The sequence below is a fragment of the Podarcis gaigeae genome, assembly GCF_964106915.1.
Source record: "Podarcis gaigeae genome assembly, chromosome: 8".
Classification (NCBI taxonomy): domain Eukaryota; kingdom Metazoa; phylum Chordata; class Lepidosauria; order Squamata; family Lacertidae; genus Podarcis; species Podarcis gaigeae.
In genome coordinates, this window is record NC_139684.1 from 49,930,641 (window position 1) to 49,956,639 (window position 25,999).

The window sequence follows — 25,999 nt, forward strand, 5'->3', positions numbered from 1 at the left end:
GGGGTCCACTTCCTAGTAAACAAATATCGGATTGCAGTTTAGGGATCGCAGATAAATTAGATTATTTCTCTCCCCACTTCCTGTTTATGTGCATTTCCTCTCACCGTCTGGGAGGGAATGTGGCTTCACTGCCCTTGGACTTGAGCCTCAAAGTCCGGCTGAGGTGGACAAGTGGCGTAACACTTGCCCAAATACATTTAAACTTCCAAAACAGCTGGGGGCAGGTTGGTTTCCTCGGAGCTAAATAGGGGGAGGGGAGTCGTACTTTCACTTTTCCCTGCTGGTGGTTTAACGTCGTCTTCTTCCTCCCCCTCGCCGCTCTGAGCTTTCATCTGCCTAGTCAGCAAGTTGACCATTTCCTCAATGCTTGCACCTAAAGATTGCTACACCCCCCACGCTCCATTTTTCTTAGTTTTATTTATCTAAGGCATTTATATACCTAAGCAATGTACATGAAATAAACCACACAAAATAAAAATTCATCACCTTAAAATACCCGCTGGAATAACTAAGGACGTTTTAAGCATGTGCGGAAGTTTAGCGAGGAGATTGAAGCGAAAAATCTCTCCTTCCTTACATTTTGTTTACTTACTTCTTTATTCCCCTCCCCCCCAAAAAAACCCCCACTCAGCTCCTCCAAGAAGTTCAGGGCAGCATACATGATTATTCACCCATCCACCTTGTGATCCTTGTCTAACAACAAACCTGAGAGGTAGATGAGGCTGATATATAAGAATTCTGGGAACTGTAGTTTGTTAAAGATGCTAGTAATGGTCGCATTGTGCTAAGAGAATCATAGATTCTTTGGGGAAGTAATGTGCTTTCAGTGTGATTTAAATGTGTGCTGTGTATACACACACACACACACACACACACAGAGAGAGAGAGAGAGAGAGAGAGAGAGAGAGAGAGAGAGAGAGACTGGTTGGGGGGCTCAAGTACGGCCAGTGAGATATTCATGGCTGAGTTGGAGATGTAACCCTCAGTCCCATCATGGTTTGCCAACTGCTACACTGCACTGGCTTACACAACCAACAACACACACTAGACAACAGGTGTAGGGAACTTGTGTCTGTTCAGATATTTTTTGGACTACAACTCCAACCAGCCTCAGGCAACCTGGCAGATAGTTAGGAATGATGGGAGGTGCATTCCATCAACGTTTGATGGGTGAAAGTTTCCCCAACCCTATATTAGAATAATATGTAGTATAGATTTGTTGCTCTCTCTTTTAGCAAACTCAGGTGGTAAGTGCCAATAGGTTTGTAACCAAACTGGATTCACAGAGAAGCAACCTCAGAGGAAACTACAGTTTTGCAGAAGTAAAAAAACAACAACAACAAAACCCCCCCAAAACTTAACCTCTCCTTCCAGCAAAAGTATCCACAGAAAGTTGACTGTTGTGGGGGGCACACAAAATGAAGGTGGGGATGGAATGGAGAGTCTTTGTGGCCATGGTTGGCTGGCACCCTAAAGCTTTTAAGAGGTGTGACTGTACTGCAATCTTTCGTTGTGGCTTGCACGCTTGGAAATTTAAAAGTGTGTTCCCAATATTCTGCCAGATTCTAGCATGATCCCAGAGGAAGTCTATGCAGATGTTGAGGCAAAGCTATGTAGATAAGGCCAGACTTGATTCTCAGTAGCTTGATTTGCCAGAAATCGATTTTCTAAACCTAAACAAATGATTCAGGTGTGTGGAGAACCATTGGGCCATTACTGCAGTGTGGGCAAAGTCTTGTTTCAACATTGCACATGAACAGGAATCTCATAGCATGGGTGCACAGCAAGTGAACCCATTGAGATGACCAGGATTCCTTATGATGCACAAAGCATTCCTCCACCTGTATCCTACCCATCATAATGACAGACATTTTGCTACTTTAGTAAATAAAATCTCATTGTTCTAAAGAAAGGCCTTCTCCTATTTTTCCTTCAAAACGACAACCAACAACTAATGAGGGAATACGAAATATTGTTCATTGCATTAGCATACCAGATCCAAAAATAGCTTCAAAGCCAGACAAGTTCAAGACCTATCAGCACTGTGAAAGATTCAGGTTAAAAAGATTTGGTTGACTTCCACTGTGCATTGCCATTTTGATTTTTTTTTAAAAAAAATAATTTTCCAAATTATTACAAATCAAACCAAATTAAATTAGTTTAATGCAAGTTCTTAAAATCCAAATTACGGAGGAACCAACCACAAATCATGCTGAAGACATGAAAGTATTAGCTCCCCCACCAACCCCTGCCACACATACCATAGCACCAATCCACATCAGGGACTCTCACAAGAATAAAGCTAAGTTTGGCATTTCAAACCTGAGACACCAACATATCCTGCAGTCTGGACTTCATTCCTTCCCTAGGGACAGGAACTAAACTGCCTTCCGGCAAATCAAGCTACTGAGAATCAAGTCTGGCCTTATGTACATAGCTTTGCCTCAATGCCTTATGCATGTGGCTAAAATCCCCATATAAAAACAGAAGAAAAGCACCTTCTCTGCCTGCCTGCCTCCTGTCTCCCTGTTTAGTGTGTGTGTGCATTTGCACGTCTTTCACTGTCAATCATCATGTAATGCAAATAAGCATGTTAGATAAACCTAGCTCTTTCATAAGGCATTTATACTGGATTAGATCAAGCCATTTTATAAGAAATATGTTGCTGTTGTAAGAGGGTAGCTTGATTTGGGTTAAATATTAGGGCAAACGTATCTTGGCACAAAGGATAGTTAAGTAAGAGAAAAGTTGCCTCAAGTTATAAAAGGAATAATAATTAGGGGGACACACAAGTTATGAGACTGACATCATTGGAAATGTTTGTGACTCAGACAGGATAAGTAAGCATATGTAGTATTGCTGAGGAATGCTGGGAGTTGTAGTCTGAACAATCTGCAGGGCACCAGGCTGCTGAAGGCTGGCTGAGTGAGATCCAAGAAGAGGCGAGCTCCCTTGGATAATTTTCCTTCTTTACTTGTTCCTTTGAACAGCCAAGTTCCCTTCATTTTCAAAAGCACTTGGCAATGTGGCATGAGGAAGAGGGTTTTCGAAGGAGGGGAATAATCTAAAGCTCCCTTGAGTTTCACTGGCCTAGTTTCAGAGCCTTTGGATCCTGGTTTCCTTTTTCTGACATGACCAATGGCTTGAAGATATTGCTGTCATAAATTCTGCCATGGTCAGTGCGTCATAAGTCTAGCACTGGCATTATTACTGTGACTTGGCTCATCTGGGATTTACATCAGCATGAGTGCAGTGCCTTTGTGAAATGTGTTGACATCCACTTCTACAGATACACACAGAACTACCGTAAGTTATAGGTGGATTTAAATAGACAGTGTGATTGTCTTTACAATAAGAGAGAATTCCCCATTTGCCACTCAAGTGAAGATTGCAGGATGTAAAGAGGAGCGCTCCTGGTGTCAGCTAAATCTACAGAGGTAGTTTCTGTTTCACATACAGAAGGTTCCAGGTTTAATTCTGTGTAAGGGATGGTCCACCACCACTGCCTCTAAACATGTAAAGTCCATAGAGCCGCACTTTAACTTTTCATGGTCAGAATTTGGGGGGAAAGTGCGGCTTATATTCAGGCCAATATGGTAACAAGTAGGACCTACAACAAACAGTTCAGGATTCCAGCCACTTCATTCTCTTCCCCCTAGTTTTTCATTTCTGGCCCCTGCCTTGCAGCCACCAGTCAGCATTCTGTGGCTGCTGAGTTCTCATTGGTCTGCTTTAGATAGTTCCTCCGCCCCCCCGCCCCCCACTTGGGGTTATTTCTCAATATTTATTTGCTACACTTGCAAAGTTCTGGCTTCTCCAACTCTGCTGATGACACCCTCTTGCATGTGGGTGGTGCCACTTTGGCTATATAAACAATGGCACTCACAAACAAAACATCAGAAATAGAAGAGATTATAGGCCTACCCTCTAAAAATCTGTGTAATCCATGATAATTGCTCAGCCAAACTGCTTTATTCCCCAGACTGCAGCTGGATGAGATAGGTTCAAGGGTTAAGCCTCCCTTTTGGTGATCTTCCACTTCAGACTGTGTTGCCAGTGGCTGAATGGTTGGGGAGGGGTGTCTAAACATACTTACAGAAATACATGCAGTTTGTAGGTCCATCCTAACAGTTGGGAGAAACAGAAGTTTGAGTAGTATGGGGTTTTTGAATGGTTTCTTTATTGGGATGGTGCCACCCTACTGACTTAATACACCTTTTTTGCCTAATGCATCCCACACCTGGTAGCATCCTTACATTTCCAAAATCACCAAACAACCTTCATCCTGTCACTTTTGACACATTGCAAAATTGATCTCAGCATGTCATATTAATTTAGCAAGAGTGAGGGCTAGGCGATTGGGGGTCATTCAACAGAAATACTTCTGGAGTTCCATTGAGGCAGAAACAAATATCCTACTGCAAAAAGTCCCTTTCTTTTCCAGGTGAGATCCCAAGCTGGATGGAGGGAATCCTTCTCCGTAATGGTCCAGGCATGCATACAATCGGGGAAAGTAAATACAATCACTGGTTCGACGGCATGGCTTTGTTGCACAGTTTTACAATTAAAAATGGTAAGCTTGTTTGTATTGCATATCTATTAGTAGTAGTAGTAAAAACCTATCTGTCCACCCAGGCTTTCCCTGTTGCCTTTGGTAACTGTTGTTTACTAAAATCTATTTTTCTTATTGAATTTTGTGGGGGGTTTTTTATGTGAAGCTGTCTTGGTATTTTCTGGCATAAGTTTAAGGCATAGCTATCTTGGTATTTTCTGGGTTGGCAGAAGCAGTACAAAAATCCATTTTATAATTATAATAATAATAATTGTTGTTTAATTAGTATTATTATTTAATGGAGGGCACCCTATTGACTGTCTCTGGTTTCATGTATCACCTTCCTTATCTATTCAAAGTCCATTTTGGTATCTTCAACTAAAACAATGCCACGGATCTTATAGTCAGAGGCATCCTGAGATGCCATACAGGTAAAATTGAATAACTCATTGTCAAATGCCTACAAGGTTGTGCCCAGCCTTCTCTTTTCTGCAGGTTTAAAATATTCAGTTTTGCGAAGTGTTGGGCTGACCTAGAGAAGGCTTTTGTCCAATATATAACTTGCGGGTTTATGAACATGTGCTTTTAAAGAAGGAAGGCCAACTTCCATTCTGAACAATGTCTCAGGTGTACAATGTGGGACTACAACTAGTGTACACCATAACTTATTTTTGGTTATACCGAATTCCTCTCTACTAGGGTTATCCCAGATTTCTGCACCATATCACAAAATACAAGTTCAGCAACAAAAACACTTAATGCCAGTTTTAACAAAACATAGCCTGCTGTATAATACAATATCTTTGTTATTCCTAAATAAATAGGCAGAGTGCCACTGAGTGATTTTGCAAAAACGAAGTCCAGTCAGATGTTGGATAGAGCCCCCTTCTTCCCCACCACCGGCTAATAGTCAAGCTGAAGAGGAACATAGGAAACTGCCTTCTATTGAATCATACCATTAGTCCATCTACCTCAGTATTGTCTGCACTGACAGACAAGGGCTCTCCAGGATTCTAGGCAGGAGACAGACCTGGAGATGTCGGGGATTGAACCTGGGACATTGCATGCAAAGCTTATACCAGGCTTCCTCAACCTCGGCTCTGTTTTTGGCTTACAACTCCCATGATCTCTAGCTAGCGGGACCAGTGGTCAGGGATGATGGGAATTGTAGTCTCAAAACATCTGGAGGGCCGAGGATGAGGAAGCCTGGGCTTATACTCTGCCACTGAGCCCTTCTGCACACAAATGTGCAATGCACCTGAATGGAAAGTGAGTGCTCAAAAGGCAGATTTTACCTCCAGTTACCACAGGATGGAGACACACCACAGGAGATGAGCAGCAAGGTGTCTTATGCCACAATAAATGCATTAGTCATTTGTGATGCCAGAGACATGCCATAATTAATGTGCTAAAGCTTTTCTGGGCAACAGGTCATGGCTATCTCTGTCAAGCTCTGCATGGGTGTTTCCCAGAGGCACTGTTGGACAGCGAATGCTAGTTTAGGGGGAAAGCTGAGATCTAATCCAAAGAAAAAGCTTCTCAACTTCAACTTCCAGTGATGGCAATCTCCCTTTCTTTGTTGTTGTTGTTGTTTAGTTGTTTAGTCGTGTCCGACTCTTTGTGACCCCATGGACCAGAAAACGCCAGGCACTCCCTTTCTTTTGCATACATTCTAAATATCTAGCACTGTTTGGGCTCATGACTTAGATCCTGTTTCCTTACACCCTGGTGCAGTTTAAAGGAGGAACTGCAACCCAGTGGAAGAACAGCTTGTTTGAGTGCAGAAGGTCCCAGATCCGATCCCTGTCATCTTCAGATATTTGCTCAGCTAGCAAGTGATGGGCAAGACCTCTTCTTGAGACCCTAGAGAGATGCTACCAGCTACCAGAGATGATAGGAGTTATAGTCCAAAACACCTGAAAGTCTCCAGGTTGGCAAAGTCTGGCCTATGGAATTGCCTGCTCGGCTAGAGGACAAATATTCTGACCTGGAATAAGATAGCTTCCGAACTGTACATGTGATGGTGGAAAGGTACTTAGTGACTTTCACTTCTGCGTCATAAAGAGAAAGTACTCCACACATGTTAAGAGGCACAGCGTTTTCTCTGCTCTTGCCTTTTAAGTTGAAAGTCAGTGAATTATTTTAAACAGGGATGTGGAACCTTTGTCCTTCCAGATGTTGTGGGACCCCTGTCCCATCAGCTCCAGCCAGCATGGCCAAGGGGTGATGGGAGGGTCATGAATTTCCCAGTCTTGTACAGCTCTTCAGCTGCCCATCATCCTTGACCTTGGGCCATGCTGGCTTAGGCAATTTGGAATTGTAGTCCAAAACATCCGGAGGGCACCAGGTTGGAGAAGATGGTTAAAGTCATTTTCTCTGAGCTTTTGAACCCAGTTGCTGAGGTCTTAACTCTGCTCCATGATCAACAGACCTGTCCAGGGAAGCAGGTCTGCACTGGTGATTTCTTTCCTTCCTGCTTCAAACCATGAAGTAGAAGCCTCTTTATGGAGGCTGGGTGTAGCACCAGGGGATGCCAGGCTGCCCATAAAAAATCTATAAGATTCACCTTTATGGTGATGCACACAAGATCTGATGGGTTTCCCAAGGGTAAAAGGGCAACATGCTACATTAGCCTAGTTTTCAGTGACTTAAGTCTGCCCTTCTGCAGTTTTTTTTTAGCTTCTGAAGCCAAGCACGAAAGTAGGCCACTTGTGAAACAGGTTTCACTCTTCAGCCTATTCATTATATAGTAATGAATGACCCCAATACAGGGAGTAGCAGCAGCCAAAACAAAGTGACCTTGGCTTGGTCAGGAGCAAATAGTTCACATGATCCTTTTCTCTGCCTTCCCAATTACTTCTGGTCTGAATTTTGCCACAATTCTGAACACCTGAAAAGTAACCACTCTGTGCTTTCTGTTTAACACAACACAAACTTGAAGAGTTTGTGTGTTTCCAGGACAGTAGATGCTGTATTTATTTGGGATTTCACTGTTATCATATTCTTATTCTGGTGTTTTCTTTAGTTTGTAAACGTGTTTCCACAATTTGCATTTTTACAATGCAACCAGTGAAGTGAAGTAAAGTTTGATTTTTCTAATCAGGGTCATTGGCAGGCCCAGCAGATCTGGAATTGTTATGGGTTTTCTTCCTTGTTCTGAAACAAATGCCTTTGTGTGCTTTGATTATAAAAGCTTCTAACCTTTTCTAGACCCAGTACCTTCTTACACAACCTGGATAGCTCGGTCGGTTAGAGTAGGCCGCTTCGCTTCCCAGGGGGGCGGTGTTGCAGGCAAGCCACACACTCTCCCCGTGTACAGTGGGGGGCGTGGTGATGCCGCCATGTCACAGGGAGTCCTGGCTGCATCACGCCCCCCAGCCGACCAATCTGGCCGGCCAGGGGGCGTGGCTTGCATTATTTAAACAGCTGCGCGGTCAGAGGGTTCTCCCTTCTTACCTCCTCTTTCGTCGGATCTCTGCCGCTGCTCCCATTCTGCTTGCCTTAGCTTCCCACTTCACTGTGTAAACAAGCGGTAGTTTTCTTTGTTTCTGCCTCTTTTGGGTGCTGAAGCAGCCGGTTGCCTTCGCGTGCAACTTGCGGTTAAGCATTGGTAAAACCTGGTTTACCTGTCCCTCCTCTTTAAGAGTATTCCGTTAAAGGGATCTGGGGTGTGTGGATCTTGTCCGAAGCCTGGGTATGAGCTAGGGCCATGCCACGACCCTATCGGGGACCCTGGGTGAGCTCTCAGTTGATGTATATCAACATGGCTTCTCCTACTGGTGGTTGACCCTTCCTAGACTACCTGCATGGCGGGCAGGAGTCAGATATAGTTGGTTCAATTCCAGTGCCTAAGCCAATACCACTCGTATTCTGTAACCAATAAAGTTGTGGCCTTAATTATCCCATTTACCTGAAATACTGGTGGCCGTGTGTTTTATTATTCAACAAATGGAGGAGGACTCAGGGCCTTGACATGCAATGGTGCTGATGCTAAGGTTGCAGGCTCAATCCCCATATGGGACATTTGCATATCCTGTAATTGCAGGAGGCTGGACTAGATGATTCTCAGGGTCCCTTCCACCTCTCCAATTCTATGATTCTAACCCTTGTCCTGCATCATGAGATTTGTTTTGTATTTTTCATGGTAAATATTTGGGATAGCCTATGTGATGCCTTCCAGATGTTGTTGGACTGCAATTCCTATTAGCCCCACTGGCTGGGGTTGATGGGAGCTGGAGTCCAACAACATCTGACTCACCTTTAAATGTGATGTGCATTGAATCTCTCCCCTACCACAAGCTCAAGCGCTGTTTGCAGGCTTCCCATAGGCACCTGGTTGGCCACTGTGAGGACAGGATGCTGAATTCGACAGCCCTTTAGCCTGACCCAACAGGGTTCTTCTCCTGTCCTTAATATGTGGTCCCAAAATCATGCTTAGAACTATGTCTGCTGAGGTCAAACTAAGGTGTGCCTTTTATACAAAAGTATCAAATTCAGTTTGCATAATGAGTGGGAAATTGGAACCATATTTATCAATCTATGTGTGGGATTATGTGTTCATATAAAGCTTTTTCTTTTCTTATCAGGTGAAGTTTTCTATCGAAGTAAATACCTCCGCAGCGACACATACAATTGCAATATTGAGGCAAACAGAATCGTGGTGTCAGAATTTGGAACGATGGCTTATCCAGATCCATGTAAAAATATATTTGCCAAGTAAGCAAGTCTTTCTATACACAATGTGATGCTCTTCCCTGCTTCCCTTTGAGGCCTAGCTCCTCAGTGCCCCTTCTCTCAGGTCCTTCAGAAGGAACCAGGGTTGCCATCTGCCCACCCCCTTGTCACCATCCCCATTACCTTGCAGGAGTGGGAGGGCAACCATCTGCAGCACAGAGCCTCCTGCACTCAAGGAAACGCCCCACACAATATAGAACCCTGATTTTCTACGCTCATAGGAAGACAAGAAGCTGCCTTACTGAGACAGACCATTGGTCCCTCTAGGTCAGTATTATCTACACTGATTGGCCACAGCTCTTCAGGGTTTTAGGCAAAGAGTCTTTCCCAGGCCTACCTGGAGATGCCGGGGATGGATCCTGGGACCTTCTTCATTGCAAAGCAGGTGCCCTGCCACTGAGCTACAGCAAGCTGCAGATGGTCAACTTCACAACTCATGGAAGTTGACACTAGCCTGGTTTGCACCTAATGCTAAACTATGGTTTATTAAACTATTGCTTAGCATTACGTAAAACTGTTCTTTATTTAAGAAGTTTACCATTAACCATGGCTTAGCATTACATGTGAACCAGGCCACGGTTGCGGCACAGCGTTGGCACACTCGTCCCTACTCTCCCTATTCTACTTACTTATGAATATAATGCCTCCTTACGAAGCGCTGTTTTTCATATGGACACAGACACCTGCCCCTTCAGTTGACAGTGAACCACAATGAACCGTTATGGGCTATTAACTTCTAGCTATAGGTTTAACGAAGAAATTTGTTGTCAAGCCACCTTAAAAATACCTACGTGAGAACAGGATTCCTCTCCCACCTTCATTGACTCAGAGGTCTCCACCTCCCTCTGCATACATAACAAATGCAGGAATTTGTTTAGTCAAATTAACATAACCATATCACTTGCAAACCCAACATTGGCATAAATCGGAGGGTATGTATGTATGGAATTTTGCCCAGGTCACAATGATTAAATTGTAATGCAAGCTCTGCATACCTGTGAGATACAAATACTATTTGCCACCAATCAGCTGAGTCTACACCTCCCCTCTCTGCTATTCCACTTGTGCTGATCCGAGGGAAACAGTTCAACAGCAAGGAAAAGGGGGCCTAGGAGGAGAGGCAGATGGAGGAGAGGAAGTAGGCCTGGGAAGTGGCTGTGAGTTAGAGGGGGAGGCCCTTTGGGCCACATAGAACCCTTGAGCCAGAAGTTCCTGACCCCTCCCCTATTTTTGATTACAATTACATGTAACATATAGAGTGGGGAATGTATGGCCCTCCAGATGATTTTGGAATCCAACTCCCATCAGCTCTAGCCATCATGGCAATGGCCAAGGATGGGAGTTGTAGTTCAAAGCACCTGGAAAGCCAGCGGCTCCTCATTCTTGATACCAAGGGTCACTACTTAAGCTGGGAAATGTGTGTTTATGTTTCAGCATTACAAAGATACCTGGGTGCTTTCCAACATGCATTTTGCTGATGTTAGTAGAGGAATGTGACATCCTCGCTACCCAACAGTCCATTATTCAGAATTTCAAAAATTTAGTAGATACTAGCAACATGACAGACAGGACACACAAGAGTATCTACTGAATGCCGTTCTTAGCTCAACACACCTGGTGCCATCTTTGTCAGTTTTTAGGTGCCAGGCTAAGCCCTCTCTGTTTACCCAGGCCTTTGGTTAATTCATGTTGCCTCCTATAGTGGTCTCCTTGGTCCTTGGATTAGCATCTTATGTATATTACATTGCCAGTGTTTCTCAATTTTTCTGGCCTTATTTTGTTTCTGTGTGTTGTATTTTAGTTTATCAAGTCGATTTGACACTTTTTAGTGTAAAAATTGTCCGATAAATAAAATATAGGCCGAATTCACACACCATCCTTTGAGTATTGTACAAGTGGTTCCTTGCATGTGTGAATGACCTATCACAGGCGTCTTCCCCCAACCTGGTGTCTTCAAGATGATTTGGACAAACAACTGCACCATCCCTGCCTTGGTGGCTTGGGCTGATGGGAATCATAGTCCAAAACATCTGAGCAGCACCAGGCTGGAGCCATAGGTAGAATTTAGTTGCTGCCTGAAGTACCATCCTATTGAATGTGGTATATTTACAAGTTCAGCTGCAGATTAACACACATTGTCTAACCAAATAATGTGCATGCATATGCACCACACCAGTTTTTCACATTTTCTTAGCATTTAAAGATGTATCCTGGTGAAGCTGATAGGAAAGATTATCACTGTGATGCAATTTCCCCTCCCTCCCCTTGTCCACAGGGCTTTCTGTTATTTATCCCACACAATACCTGAGTTCACAGACAACTGTCTCATCAACATAATGAGAAATGGTGACGATTACTATGCTACAAGTGAGGTTAATTTCATTAGGAAAATCAATCCTCGGACTCTGGAGACCTTGGAGAAGGTAAGCATTGGTGTCTTACGAGTAGACCCCATAAGGCAAAAGGCCAGCAAATGAGAGCAATGGTGGAGTTGGTAAAAATGCACCTCAAATGATAAACCACTTTGCTGCAAGGAGATGATTTGACAGATATAGAGGGCATAGTTGTAAACCTAATTCCAAAGGAACTTGTGTAGGGGATCCCACTGTGCTGGGCCACATCTGCACTATTGTACCACAATCATGGCCTCCGCAAAAGAATCCTGGGAACTGTAGTTTGTTAAGGCTACTGATAGTTGTTAGGAGAACCCTATTCCCTTCACAAAGCTATAGTTTTCAGAATTCCCTAGGAAGAGGGATCAATTGTTAAACCAATCTGAGAACAGGCAAAAGAAAGGAAGCGGGTGTCTCTCAACACAAGCTCCTTCCAGAACCAAGCTCCCAAGTCCTTTCACACAAAAATCCACTTCAGGCTTTATTCCAAGCATGCCTTTTCATCCACCTAAATTAGGAGGGGGAAATACTTTTTAGCTGTTGCTGTTGTTAGACAAATTGAGAGTTTGAAACCCTTGCAAATCACCCAGACATCTACCTTCTGCCCACCCCTGCTTCCAGTGTACCATTCAGTGCAATCCTATACGTGTTTGCTGAGAAGTAAGGCCAACCACAGTTTCAGTGGGACTTAATTCCCAGGACTGGATCCTTTCTCAACATTTCTTTATTCATGTCTCATTATAGCACTTGGAAGACAACTAAACCTGGGGGGGGGGGAATGCCACCTCCTGGTCAGACCCTTGATCCCTACATATGGATTTTCTCTTCTACACAGAGCCAGTCATCTCCAAACTGTGTGTCCATATGCTCTGTGTACAAGAGCTGTTCAATGCATCGATGTCAGGACTGGAGCTAGCAAACATGATTCAGCTCTGCCACTGAGTCCCGACATTGATTATCATCATACTTAATTGTCCTCATAAATCTTACAAGCTTGGCCAATGCAGATGAATCTGTCAGGTGTAATTAGGTTTAGTGGATCCTATCACAGTGGATCTTTTTGCATATCTTTTTGCATGAATTATACTTTGGATAATTATATCCATCCTATAATTCAGTCATGCAGCCACCAGTGGTCACTGCCAGATGGCTTGTTTAAGGAGCATCCATCTTGATTCATTTGTGGGCATGTTTTATGATGCCCCACACTTTCCAGGGCACTTTTCTATCCCTTTCATTGCTGCAAAAAGTTCATCTTTACAATAGTGAGTTTGTTGCCAGTTTGTGACTGAAACACATGCACCAAAATAGTGACGGTCTGGACGGAACTCTTGTGGCCCACTGCCATTTTAATCTTTTAAAGTCCCTTCAATTCTAGTACTCTTAAACTTGCAGGATCTGAATGAAGTATAATTCTGAGTTGCTTTAGTCTGGGGTGGGCAACCTTATCTCTTCTGCATTCCCTTGGGGGCCAAATGTCTGGTGCTATAGCTAGCACTGGATGAGGCCAGAGCCCAGATTGGATGAGCCATTCCTTCTCTCTCCCCACCCATCCCACCTTTCCCCCCATCCTTTCCTCTTGCATGAAATTAAGCTAAAGGCCACATGTTAAATACCATTGTTTTAGTCTTTGCTCTTCCTGGTGAATTGCCCAACAGAATCCTTGGCAAGGGTAGCTGTAGGTTCAGTGCAGGCTGGTTCTCATTAGGACTGGTAGGACAGAAAGCAAGGAGGCAAACAGTAGGTGGAGCCAAAGCCAATGTTAGAGTTAATATTTTCCTCCTGAGTTCTACAAGGGCAACACTGAGGCTAAGGAAGAGGAAGGCAGCAGCCAGTGCCACCCTCTGAACTGTTAGTTAAGTAGGAAGGGAGGCAGGTGGGGGTTGCATGCGGGTAGATGTGAGTCTGATGGGGATTTGCCCTAATGGACCAGCCTCCCCTGAACAGATTCCTTAGCAAAGGTACCAGCACTTTCTGGGATGTGAATTATGATCATCAACACATCCCATCATCCTTCTGTCTTCTTTTGCTATCCTGCGGTAGGTTGACTACACCAAGTACGTGGCCATCAATCTGTCAACATCCCATCCCCATTATGACAGTGCTGGAAATGTTCTCAATATGGGTACCTCCATTGTGGATAAGGGGAAGACAAAATATGTTATCTTTAAGATCCCTTCTTCAGCACCAGGTAAGAGGCACAAGGAGCTGGCATCTCTGAGCTCCTTATTAATGTGAAATAAAGCAGGATCAGGTGGATTTGTACAACATGTTGTGCTTGGAGAACATGAGGGGCGCTTCCTCTCCTAACAGAAATAGCAGCTTGGGGGGGCATTTTAACCAGGATCATAACAAGGGAACAAACATGTTGTATGGGTAGGTGGTCTATGAATAAAAAAAATGACCACGTGTGGGTGAGCAGGGTGTGTGTGTGGGTGTGTGTAGGGGATGAAGGATGAATCTGAATCTGCATTTTAATGGGAAACTACCTAATGTGCACTTCTCAAACTGAGCCATCCTTAAGAATTCACACTTTATTGAATTTTGCAGTGCAGTTCTGCAGCTGTTATGTGTACAAAAATGCATGTGCTTGATCAAGTATGCATAAAAATACATACAAAATTGAACTTAAGATGGGGGGGAGGATAAGAAACTGAGAGAAACCGAAATTGACAGATTTGTTCCTTCCCTACTAAAGGGTTGTTTTCCTTGCCCCCTCCCCTCCTAAATTCATGCTTGAAAGAAAACTTCTATAGCTGATAGAAAGAATTATTCAAGTCTCATTATGGCAGGGGGTATGGTTGTAAGGGAAGAACTGGTGTGGCAGTTCTCTGGTTTGCAGAAGAGCTCACAGGCCCCAAAATGTTGACAGCCCTCAGTGTATGTGTTCTTTTATTTATTTAGCAAGCGAAAAGAGGAAAAAGAAGTCTTGCTTGAAACACCTGGAAGTCATGTGTTCCATCCCCTCTCGCTCCCTGCTCCACCCAAGCTATTACCACAGCTTCGGCCTTTCGGAAAATTACATCCTCTTTATAGAGCAGCCCTTCAAACTGGATATACTCAAGATGGCAACAGCCTACATCAGAGGGGTGAACTGGGCCTCTTGCCTCGTGTTCCATAAGGATGACAAGGTATACAGTATATATATACCTTTCCCCCACCCCTCCTTTCTTGCTGAGTACAGCAGGAGTGAATTTTCTGTAACTGCCTATTAGTTTTATACAGCTCCCTTACTCCATCCAACATATTATTTGTTATTAGCATGGACATTTCTTTTGGAATGCCGCACCTCACATTAAATTGCAGGTGCCAAAGCCCATATTTTCCTGAGAACATGTCTAAGCAACCATTGGCAGGCTGTTTACTTATGTGAGTTTTCTTGATGTGATGACTCGGAAATCAATAAACCCCTGGAAGAACATTCACGCAGTCTTGGCTGTCACCTCTGCAGTATAAGGTGGTCACATCTGCATGTTGTCTAACTAACATTTGGAAGTTTATTTCCTTGCATTGGATTCCATTATTTTATTTCAAAAATTATATATTCAGAGCCAGTAACAACATAAAAAGCCCAACACTGACTAAAACAGCCTTTCCTCACCTGATGTTCTTCAGATGTTTTAGACCACAATTTAGGATGGAGAAGAGATTTGATTCTGTTTGCATTTTAATGGGAAGCCAGCTAATTTGCACTCTGCAAACCAATATATGAACTGAAACACAATTAACCTTCAAAATGCACATATCTATGAATTTTGCAATGCGGTTCTCCAACCCAGTAATGTTTTTTTTAAAAAATGCATATATTTGCAAGAAAGTGTGCAATTTAAAATGCAAATTTTAATAAAATAGCAAAAAAAAAAAAAATTATATATGTTCAGAACTGCATTCAAAAATGTGTATATTACCAGAAAAATCAGATATGCTGATGAGTTTTCACAAGGATTAAAATAAAAATTACAAGCCGCTGAGGACATGCAGAGAAGTGAATTTAAGACTGGAACAAAGAGGAGTTGAGGTAAGCTGAAATGGACACTTTCATCCATCCCTAACTGTAGTTCCAATCAGCCCCAGCGAAGACTTGGTGTCATTGGCATTAAAATGTCAGCTCGTATTCCACTCCTCCCTTTAATCTGGCATTATTCTTCATGGGTTAAAACTCTGACTTGGCCATTGAGCTCATTGGATGACCTTGGGCCTGTCACAGTCTGTCAGCCTAGCCTACCCTACAATGTGAGTACAGGGAGGGGAGAACAATATACACATCTTCAGCTTCTTGGAGGAAAGATGGAATATAAATGTAATAAATAAATAAATAACAATTGAGATTTATATGCTGCCTTTCAAACAGCAGTCCCAGGTTGGGTTAGAAAAGCAGACAACATAAAATAAAATACAACCCATATACAGTTTTTAAAACAAAGTATCTAAAATGAAAATACAGAATTATTCAGTTTGATTGAGTAATGTAATTTCCATCTTTATGACAGCAACATTCTTAACCAGAGGTTGTGTTGCCATTTTGTAGACCTGGATCCACCTTATTGACAAAAGGACCAAGAAACCTGTTTCTGCCAAGTTTTACACAGATGCCATGGTCCTCTTTCACCACGTGAATGCTTACGAGGAGGAGGACCATGTGGTTTTCGACATCATCTCCTATAAAGACAATAGCTTGTACCAGATGTTTTATTTAAAAAACCTGGATGATAACTTTGAAAACAACACCAAACTCAATTCTATACCAACCTGCAAGCGATTTGTGATTCCTCTGCAATATGACAAGGTAATTCTAAACTGTATCTTTTGGTTCTGATTCACATAGCAATGGTGAACACAGTATCTACAAGCATAAGAACAGAGAGGGCAAGTTTTGTCAAGGCAATGCAATGCAAACTTACATGTTGCAAACTTACATGTTGCAAAATGCAAACTTACATGTTGAATCGTTTGAGTAGGGACATTTCCAGACTATTGCTACTTTGGGATGGGATTCAATCGCATACAGTGAAATTCAGATTGCAAAATCAAAGTTGTTTTGGAGTTCTTACACAACAAATTCACATTTTACAATAAGCAAAGTGACGGCAAAATGCATCTTTGCTTGACACATCATCTAACCTCTGCAAAGAAATCAGGATGAATGCTCAATAAACAGGTTATCTGGATGCAACCTTAGATTGCTCTTCTAGAATGTTATGTTTCCCCAGGAACAGTCTTATATAAAACTTTCTGGTGCTCCCTCCAATGTCTTCTGCTGCTTACATGGAAACTCTCTATAAGCTGAATTAATGGTAGCACACACACAAAAAATTCTGATGAGGCCTGGGGCACTGGAAAGAGTAGCGACAAACTTCTCCAGCCAGGCCACACCTCTGAATCAGCTCTCTAGGAGCTGGGCTCCGGGCCATAGCTATGTCTCTTAAAGGGGCAGCATGCCTGATATAGTTGATAATGCTTACATTACACTTCCTCCCCACATCATTGGTAGTTAAGACCTGGCAGGGCCAGGCCAACCATTAGTCAGAGTGAGGTGACTATCTCAGGCAGCATATGCTGGGAGGCAGTTGGTGGTCCTCAGTTATTCCTCCTGAGCTCCCTGACTATACCCTTCTGTTGGAGAAGAGAGCTGTGCATCACAAAGCTTGCCCTCCACCCTGCGTATCTCCCTCCAGGGCAGAGCAGTGCCCGGTTGCTAATACTGAAATAGGATTCACTGCTATATGTGGAATGGGTGCATGTGTGGACCATACTGTCCTTTCCTCAGGCAACAAAATATATTGGGCTGGCTTTGAGACCTGGGCTCTGTGGGTGAATCATTGAGACGGTATGCATTTCCTTCCACAATCTCCAGCTGACCTGGCTTGTTTTCTGGGTCAGCCAAAAGAAAACATTGTCAGAAGCATGTTGCCTTCTGAATGACCTGGGCACAACCCAGGTAAGCCAAATAATGAAATTAATTCATTGCATTATTTACATCTACTGTGCAACGTGTTTGTATAATTCTGGCAGCCAATGTTTCGGCTGATCCATGCGGAAATCACACATATATCCACACACCCATCTCCCACACTTGGGAGAATATCCTTTCCCCATGCAGTCTCTCTTGCCTGGCTTTTTCTCCCACAAAATCCTAACTCCACTCTTTCCCACTCCCTCCTGCCCCAGGTCCCACTTCCCAGGTCTCAACACCATAAGCACCAAACTAGGAACATACTAGCCATAGTTCCAGTTACAGATAGGTAGCCGTGTTGGTCTGCCATAGTCAAAACAAAAAAATTCCTTCCAGTAGCACCTTAAAGACCAACTAAGTTAGTTCTTGGTATGAGCTTTCGTGTGCATGGTATCTGAAGAAGTGTGCATGCACACGAAAGCTCATACCAAGAACTAACTTAGTTGGTCTTTAAGGTGCTACTGGAAGGAATTTTTTTGTTTCATACTATCCATGACATTCATAACTGCATGAACCGTTTTTAAAAAGTGAACTGCAGGTGCAGGGAGGGGTGGATCAAGAAGGGAAGAGTGTGCCTCACCATCACTGGAGACGGATCCATTGAGGTTAATGGGACATTGACCTTCTAATTTCAGACTACCCTCAACCAACCCCTATATGCCTGCCTTCTTACTTCTGCACTGTCCAGTGGGCAGCACTTCCTGGCAGCTTACTCTGAGGTGCCCCTTGTAGAATTCAGCAGAGAGGAGAGTTGGCTCCGCCTTTCATTGGCTCTGGCTCCACCTACTCCTGGCTTCCTTGCCTGTTGATCTACCAGTCCCAATGGACAACAGTCATCAATGAACATCATTGCAGGTTCAGAAGCTGACCGGAATGGTAGTTCAACCTTACTCCAACATTAGCAATGGGACAATGTCCGCCACAGTGCTTAAGGGCAGCAGCCTAGTTGAGAAGGTGCAAAATGTGACCCACATAGCTCCGTCCTCCAATGGAGGCAGAAGACTGGAAGGAGGGGCCTCTGGAAGGATAGATGGCATCTGTTGCCACTTTCCTCCACCACTCAGCATCCACTACCTGAGGCATCTGCCTTACCCTGTTTAACAGGGCTGGTCCATTGTGCCACATTTTCTTTCAAGGTCACATCCATACCATACATTTAAAGCACATTATTCTTCCCCCCAATCCTGACAACTGTAGTTTGTTAAAAATGCTGGAAATTGTAGCTCCATGAGGCGTAGACTACAGTTCCCACGTTTCTTTGGGGCAAGCCATGTGCTTTCAATGTTATAGTATGGATGTGACCCTTCTCTACTTTGCTTGGGATTTACATTTTCTGAGAGGTCACCCGGCTGCATTGCACACTGCAACTAAATACACCAGAAAACAGATTTATTTTTAAAAACATGAGTTTAAGTGAATGCAATGTGAGGTGTGTTAATGAAAAAACTGCCCATTATTTCTAAATTGTTTATTCAGAATCAGATCCCATTTGTATAAGAATGAGGAGAGGGAATAAGATCACATTTTGGTTAATTCTAAGGTAACTTGAAATGTATTTCTTCATGTTTCTGAAGAGTGGCGAGTGGGGCACCGGCATGGGAGTGGATTGTGCATAACAAATGCACATGTGTCTGTTTAGCTGCATGTATATGCGCTGGGGAACCTCAGTGGGCTGTGGCAACCAAGGGCGACTGCAACATCTATTACATGTACCTGTGCATCTGAATAGCAAAATAAATGCCGATGGTGTAATACTACATAGCATTTATTATAGTACTTGAGGGAGTGCAAAACACTTCACCAAAATTTATCAGCATTTATTATCGCCAGGATCAAACTGCATGTTGCGTGGCGGTTGAAAGACCGGAATGCCCTGCAATTTTGTGTTTCTTAAAAAGTATCTGGAGGCAGGGGTTAATTGGATTGAGGTGGGAGTAGAGAAGTCTAACCCTTTGCCTCTGAGCTGGTTTCCTGTATTAAATCCCCTCCCACTGAAGCTGTACACAAACTTGTACATTTTCCTCTAAGCAGCTAGTACCAATTTCATCAGAACATAGGAAGCTGTCCTATTCGGTATAAATCAGGCCATTGAACCATCTAGCTCAGTTCTGTCTACACTGGCTGACAGTATCTCTCCAGGATTTCAGATGGGGGATGTTCCAGCCTACCAGGAGATGTCAAGGATTGAACCTGGGACCTTCTGCACACAAAGCTGATGCCTTACTCCTGAGCTACAGCACTTCCTCTTTCAAGCAAGAGGAGGAGTCAGATTAGGGCTGAAGTGGGAGGACAAAGATTTAGACCAGGAGTGGCAAACCTGTAGTCCTCAGGCCATACCCAGGCCCCTGCGAGTTCTTTTGTGGAGCTCCCAAGACCCAACTGCAGAGCTCCGAAATACTATGTAACGTAGCTTTCAAAACACCCCTGTAAGGTCAACCAGCATTATTATAAAATTGTAGATGGAGGGATATAAGAGATGATGGTGCAGTTTGGTAATTTTAGACTCAGGGTTTAATGGCCTTATTGCTACCCCACTTTAGATGTTGATACAGCATCTGCCTTGCATGCAGAAAGTTCCAGGTCAATCCCAAGAATCTTCAGGCAGTGTTGGGAATGTCCCCTTTCTGAGGCACTGCCAGTTTAGATGTCTAGATGGGCCTGACATCATATAAGACAGCTTTCTATGTTTCTATTCTGCTTTGTTTAAAATGTACGAAGCCACCCAAGCTGGGTTTTGGGACCCTCGTGCTCTTTCTACTGAGTGGAGCCCTGGACTTCTCCCTTCCACCTCCCATGGTACCACTGAGGTCACCAAGTGAGTTCACAGCTGCAGTAAGGTTTGCCCTGGGGACTTCCCAGTTCACAGTCTTAACTGCCAGCTCTCATGTGACATAAACATGATTTCCAACAGGGAAGTGGTACCTGTGTCAAGAATCCCATCACATCTGAAGCAGTCCTGGAACTGCCTTGTCTTTATTACATTGTTGTTTTGTAGGGACAACTCATTCTGCCCATCAACCTGTCTGACAAGTTTAGGCCTGCCGCACTGTGGAATGGCTGAGACAGTGTTCCTTGCTACGCCTTTGAAACAGGGCTATACTAATGCTATGAAAACACAGCTCTGTACTAATAACTGAGATTGCATCAGTTGTTGCCCTCAATATTTTTCTTCCTTCCTGATCTGTAAAGAATGAAAGGCATGGGGCGGGGGGGGGGTGGCCAAAGTGAACTGTTTTTAGTATTTTCCCTTAAAAATCTGCATAGCAAATCTCAATGCCTTCAAATCTTTTATACTATGGCGAGTGGATCCTGCAGCACACTGTCTTGATGTATTATCATCTCTCAATAAGTATGCTCCTGTTCAGAGTGCTGTCTAGCCAGCCAGGGCCCTCCCTCCAGCAAGCCATTCCATCTCCATCCCAGACCCAATTTCATCATCATTACAATTATTATTATTATTATTATTATTATTATTATTATTATTATTAAGTCACTTATCTTGCCTAGGACAACCCAAAGCAACTTACAACCAACCAGATAATAAACCCCACATAGGTACATTAAAACCAAAAAGGAAAGAGAATTGCATTAAAAATATCCCACCCACTTAAATAGTTAAAGGCCAAAGGTCTGGTTATAGAGGAAAGGTTTTGCCTGGCACCTAAAGATATATGATAATGGTGCCAGGCAAGCCTCCCTGGGGAGAGCATTCCACAAATGGGGAGCCACTGCAGAAAAGGCCCTTTCTTGTGTTGCCACTCTCTTGGGGAGGGGGCACATGAAGAAGGGGTTCAGATGATGAGTGTAGGGTTCAGGTCAGTTTATATTCTCTTTTTCAGGTGACACTCAGCATTCCATGGTTACTGTGCATGCTCAGTTCTCATTGGGTTTACTAAAAAATAACCCATCTCTGTGTTTGAAACTGGCCTCGTTGCAGCCAAGTTGCTTCTCATCCCAATTCATAATTTTGTGAGCTCTTTTATACTATGAAATACATCCTAGTGCAAATTTTACAAGCTTCCTTGGTTCCTCTGTATTCATTTGGCACTGGAAATGCACCCTTTGCACTATGTCTTTCAGGAGGCAGAAGTAGGCTTGAATTTGGTCCAGCTCCCATCCACCACTGCAACTGCGGTGAAGGAAAAAGATGGAAGCATCTACTGTCAGCCTGAATTACTATATGAAGGTGAGAGGCCATTGCATCTTCTAAGTCTCATAATTTCTATAAAATATGACTGTTCTTGAAAATATTCCACCACCTTCCTTGTGGAATGCCCATTGAAATGATTAGCGACCTTATAGGACAGGGCTAGCTAACATGGTGCCCTTCCATTAGTTCCAGCCAGCATGGCCAAATGCCATGGAAAATGGCTGTTGGAGTCCAACAACATTTTGAGGATGCCATGTTGATACCCATGCTCTAGGAACTTGACTCCAGATATGATCACAGTTGCAGACATGACCAGCTCCCAGAGGGATTACACAGGAAGTCAGTCTTACTGTATTCAGTACTATAGTCTCTTTAAATATATTTACCCGTATATCAGCAGTGATTCTGTTTACCTCTTGTTGTTTATGAGTACAAATTGTTCTACTTCCCTTGCAGGAATAGAGCTGCCTCGCATCAATTATGACTACAATGGCAAAAAGTACAGATATATCTATGCCACAGAGGTTAAATGGAGTCCAGTTCCCACACAGGTATGCTGTCTAAAAGCACACTTCCTCTTATAACATGTCATTGTGCAATGCCAATAAACATTAAACTGACTTTATTATTTAAACAAAATCTGTTTAAAGCTAAGGCTACCTTTCCTCTGACCTACAACTTTGCAAGATACTCCGATTGCCATTTGCAGGCCAGGGAGCTAAGTACAAGCACAGCAGTGTTAGAAATAAGCTGCCCAAGGAGGAGGTGGCATCTCCTTCCTTTCAAGTTCTCCACAGAAGTGCTTTAGATTCAAGGTGGGGAACCTGTGGCCCTTCAGATTTTGGAGTCCAGCTCCCATCAGCCCCAGAAAGCATGGCCATTGGTCAGGGATGATGAGAGCTGTCGTCCAACAACATCTGGAAGGCCACAGGTCCTCCACCCTTGCTTTAGATGCTTCACTGAATCACATCCATTTCTATTGTCCATGGCCTATTTTCTTTCTCTTATAATTGATGATGCCACCTAACACAATTATATGCATAGATCACAGCTTTAGCAACAACCAAAGGGCCCTGAATTAAATTTGCTTGACATGCATGTTTTGTTAACCCTTAATTAAGGCTGTTGTTTCTTCCTGAGTTAAGGTCAAGGAGGACAATAGGGTGAAAACAGAGCTGAGAAGAAACTTCCTTTCATAGCTGTCAACTTACAGATTTGAAAATAAGGGACCAGCAGCCAAAATAAGGGACCTGCAGCCTCACCTGTTCCAGGCACTCCAGTCTTCCTGTCCTCCTGCAGTCTGGTCAAACTCATGCTGGTAGCTTTGAGAACACTATCCAACCAACTTTGTAACCAGAGGTTCAACTGAATAGAATCTGAATCACATGCACCACAAGGCCTATGCAGCCTCAACTTAAAATGGCTCCCTGGCTTGGCTTTGCACTGCAAAGTTTGCAGCAGCACGTGCAACAAAATGGCGTCCAGCATTCAAAAACCCCCTCAGCTTGCATTAACTAGCCACACACAAGGCATGCAAGCTCCACCCCCCAGTCATTCTTAGACTTCTTATTGGGTGAGCAACATAGCCAAGGAACACAGTTGGAGCCTCCCTCCTCTCTGGCCAGCAGGGAGGGAGGGAGAGGAGCTGCTTCCTTTGAAATTTAAGGGACATCATTTAAGGGACATTTAAGGGACCCATCAATAAGGGACAGCAACGGGACATAGCGCTGGAATAAGGGACTGTCTCTTCAAATAAGGGACACTTGACAGCTATGCTTCCTTTTTCAGCAGCAAATCTGACCCAGAGTTCAAAGGTTTTCCAAGTTATTTTGGCAACTCTGGAAAGTTGCATGAAATGTGACTTTCATTCCATAATTATTGATCAAGCCAGAGATACGGAAGTGGAACCATGAAGTAATATCCATTTGTCAGGACCATATCCTGTATTCTAGACTCCATCTTAGGATTGCCATCTTTCAAAAAGTACGAACCAGGACACCCCCAAAATTGTTAAGCTTTTTTAGACAAACCACAAAGTTGTTGAGCATTTTTTTTAATGCATTTTTTCAATTGACTTGCCTAAGATCCAGGACAAAGTTCTGCCTTTCGGAAATTCCTCCAAAGCATCAGTTCTGCCTTTGAAATCCCAGTAATGTCAGAGAAAATCCAGATATATGGCAGCCGTACTCCGTCTACATATAATATCTAGGGATGGGCAAATCTGTCAATTTCCATTTCTCTCAGTTTCCCATTTTTCCAATCTTAAATTCAATTTCCCACATTTCCAACTCAATTTTCAATTGTGAGTGTGTGTATTTTTAAAGTCCTCATGAAAATTCATCAGCATTTTAGTTCAAATTTCATCTAATTGACACATTATATGCAATTTTGCCTTAATAAAAATAATACACACATTTTGGGGAAGCCGTTTCCCCAAATATAATGCATTTTTGTATGTAATATATGCAATTTCATGCACATATTACCCCAGTATGTGCATTTTTGTACACATTACTTGGCTTGAGAACTGCATTGCAAAATTCAGAAAAGTGCAAACTTTGAAGGATGCTTATGTTTCAGTTCATGCATTGCTTCAGGAAGTGCAAATTATATAGGTTCACTTTTGAATGTGAATCTGAATCAATCGCAATATTTCTACACATAATAATAATAATAATAATAATAATAATAATAATAATAAAATAAATAAATAAATAAATAGGAATGTTGGACAGAAAAGTTAAGTGAGTATGTTGTTTGATTTTTTGTTACAATCATAATTTTAATCTCACCTTTCTAGATATAAATCTTTTCAAGGTGACTCACAATGAAATATTAAAACAATAATAAATATATTTAAAGAAACTATATAATTTTATTTACTACTTGTATATATCCAATTTCTGCTCAGGGTAGGTCACAGTTTAAAATCATGACTTATAATCTAATAGACACAATATAAAATAAAAATGGGGAAAAGAAAGAGCAAAATACATGAGCTGGGAGAGGAGGAACAAAATGGTAGTAGCTTCCAGTCAGGTTAACTGATAAGCCGTTGCTGTCTTGTGTCTCCCTCAGTTCTCCCCGGACACGTTGAAGGGGATGGGGATTTGCTGCAGCATCCCTCCCACTGAGTCAGGCAGTTGGAATGGGGATTAATTTTATTTTGGGGAGGCATGCAAATCAGGAAATATTTGAAGAATTCTATCATACGAATGCATTTCCCCTCTTCTTTGTTCACCTAGGTAGTTAAAGTTGACACTCTGACAAAGACGGCACTTCACTGGGAGGAAGAACATTGCTGGCCAGCTGAACCAATCTTTGTTCCTAGTCCTAATGCCAAAGAGGAAGATGATGGTAAATGACATCATGGTTCTAATGAGGGAAAGTGTGAAGATTTGCGAAAGTTAAGACCCATTTTAAAGGGAATGGGATTTCATTAGTCGCAAAAAAGCAATATTTTTATTTAAAGTCTTTTTCTTTCACAAATAGAACAGGCTTTAAGAAGCTGCTTTTACCAGGAATGGAGGCAAACAGTTTTTAAAAAGGGATTTGAAGGTAGTATAATACAGGCCTTGTTTACCTTACTGTGATGTAGATGCTCATTTATTATCCTGCTGCTGTCTCTGGTCAAACAAGTTTGGGAGGCTTTGGGAGTATTACAGAAACCTGCAAAACCAGTGACTAGACAGCCAGCTTTCTCTCTCCCTTTCTATCTCTCTGGTTTTGTTGTGGGAGAAGAAACTGCTCAAATTCTGCTGGAATCACAAATGCATACATACATCATTTTATCGGTATGCTGCCTTTTCATAGTTAGGACCATGCTCAAGGCGGCTTACAACATGGGAAAAAAAATTACAAATATAACAAAGGTCATAAACAATAAATAAAACACATCAAAAAGTACACAACCAAACTGAAATAATTTCCACATAAATCCTAAGATCTAAAAAGAAAGCTACAAAAAAAATATATCAATAACAGCAACAACCCCCTGCCAAACAAGAAACCACTAAACACAACCCCAACTGAAGAGCCAGTCAGATTTATTTGTTAAAATATGTTGGTCATCATGCCAAAAGTACAAACTGTATTAAGGTATAGTGCAGATAGGACCTGGTATTCAGAGACATGTTGCCTGTGATCCTTGAAGCAGTATATAACCAACATGATGAGTAGCCACCAACTCTTAGGAGCAGGAGAGGAAATCTATCTTC

At 42.8% G+C, this 25,999-nt stretch overlaps 1 protein-coding gene across 2 annotated transcripts in view; it reads left to right on the top strand.

The window, feature by feature from the left end:
- BCO1 (beta-carotene oxygenase 1) overlaps nt 1-25,999 on the top strand; it is a 30,281-nt gene that overhangs the window by 752 nt on the left and 3,530 nt on the right. The window contains exons 2-10 of one of the 2 annotated variants that reach the window (XM_083751286.1): nt 4,445-4,573; nt 9,139-9,268; nt 11,562-11,709; nt 13,723-13,870; nt 14,584-14,810; nt 16,208-16,465; nt 21,713-21,818; nt 22,239-22,333; nt 25,028-25,139. In XM_083751286.1, the coding sequence (XP_083607412.1) occupies nt 4,445-4,573; nt 9,139-9,268; nt 11,562-11,709; nt 13,723-13,870; nt 14,584-14,810; nt 16,208-16,465; nt 21,713-21,818; nt 22,239-22,333; nt 25,028-25,139 (1,353 nt within the window). Of the gene's footprint in view, nt 1-4,444; nt 4,574-4,911; nt 4,984-5,376; nt 9,269-11,561; nt 11,710-13,722; nt 13,871-14,583; nt 14,811-16,207; nt 16,466-21,712; nt 21,819-22,238; nt 22,334-25,027; nt 25,140-25,999 lie in introns of those variants that run through there. The other variant, XM_083751287.1, reaches the window with a different exon arrangement.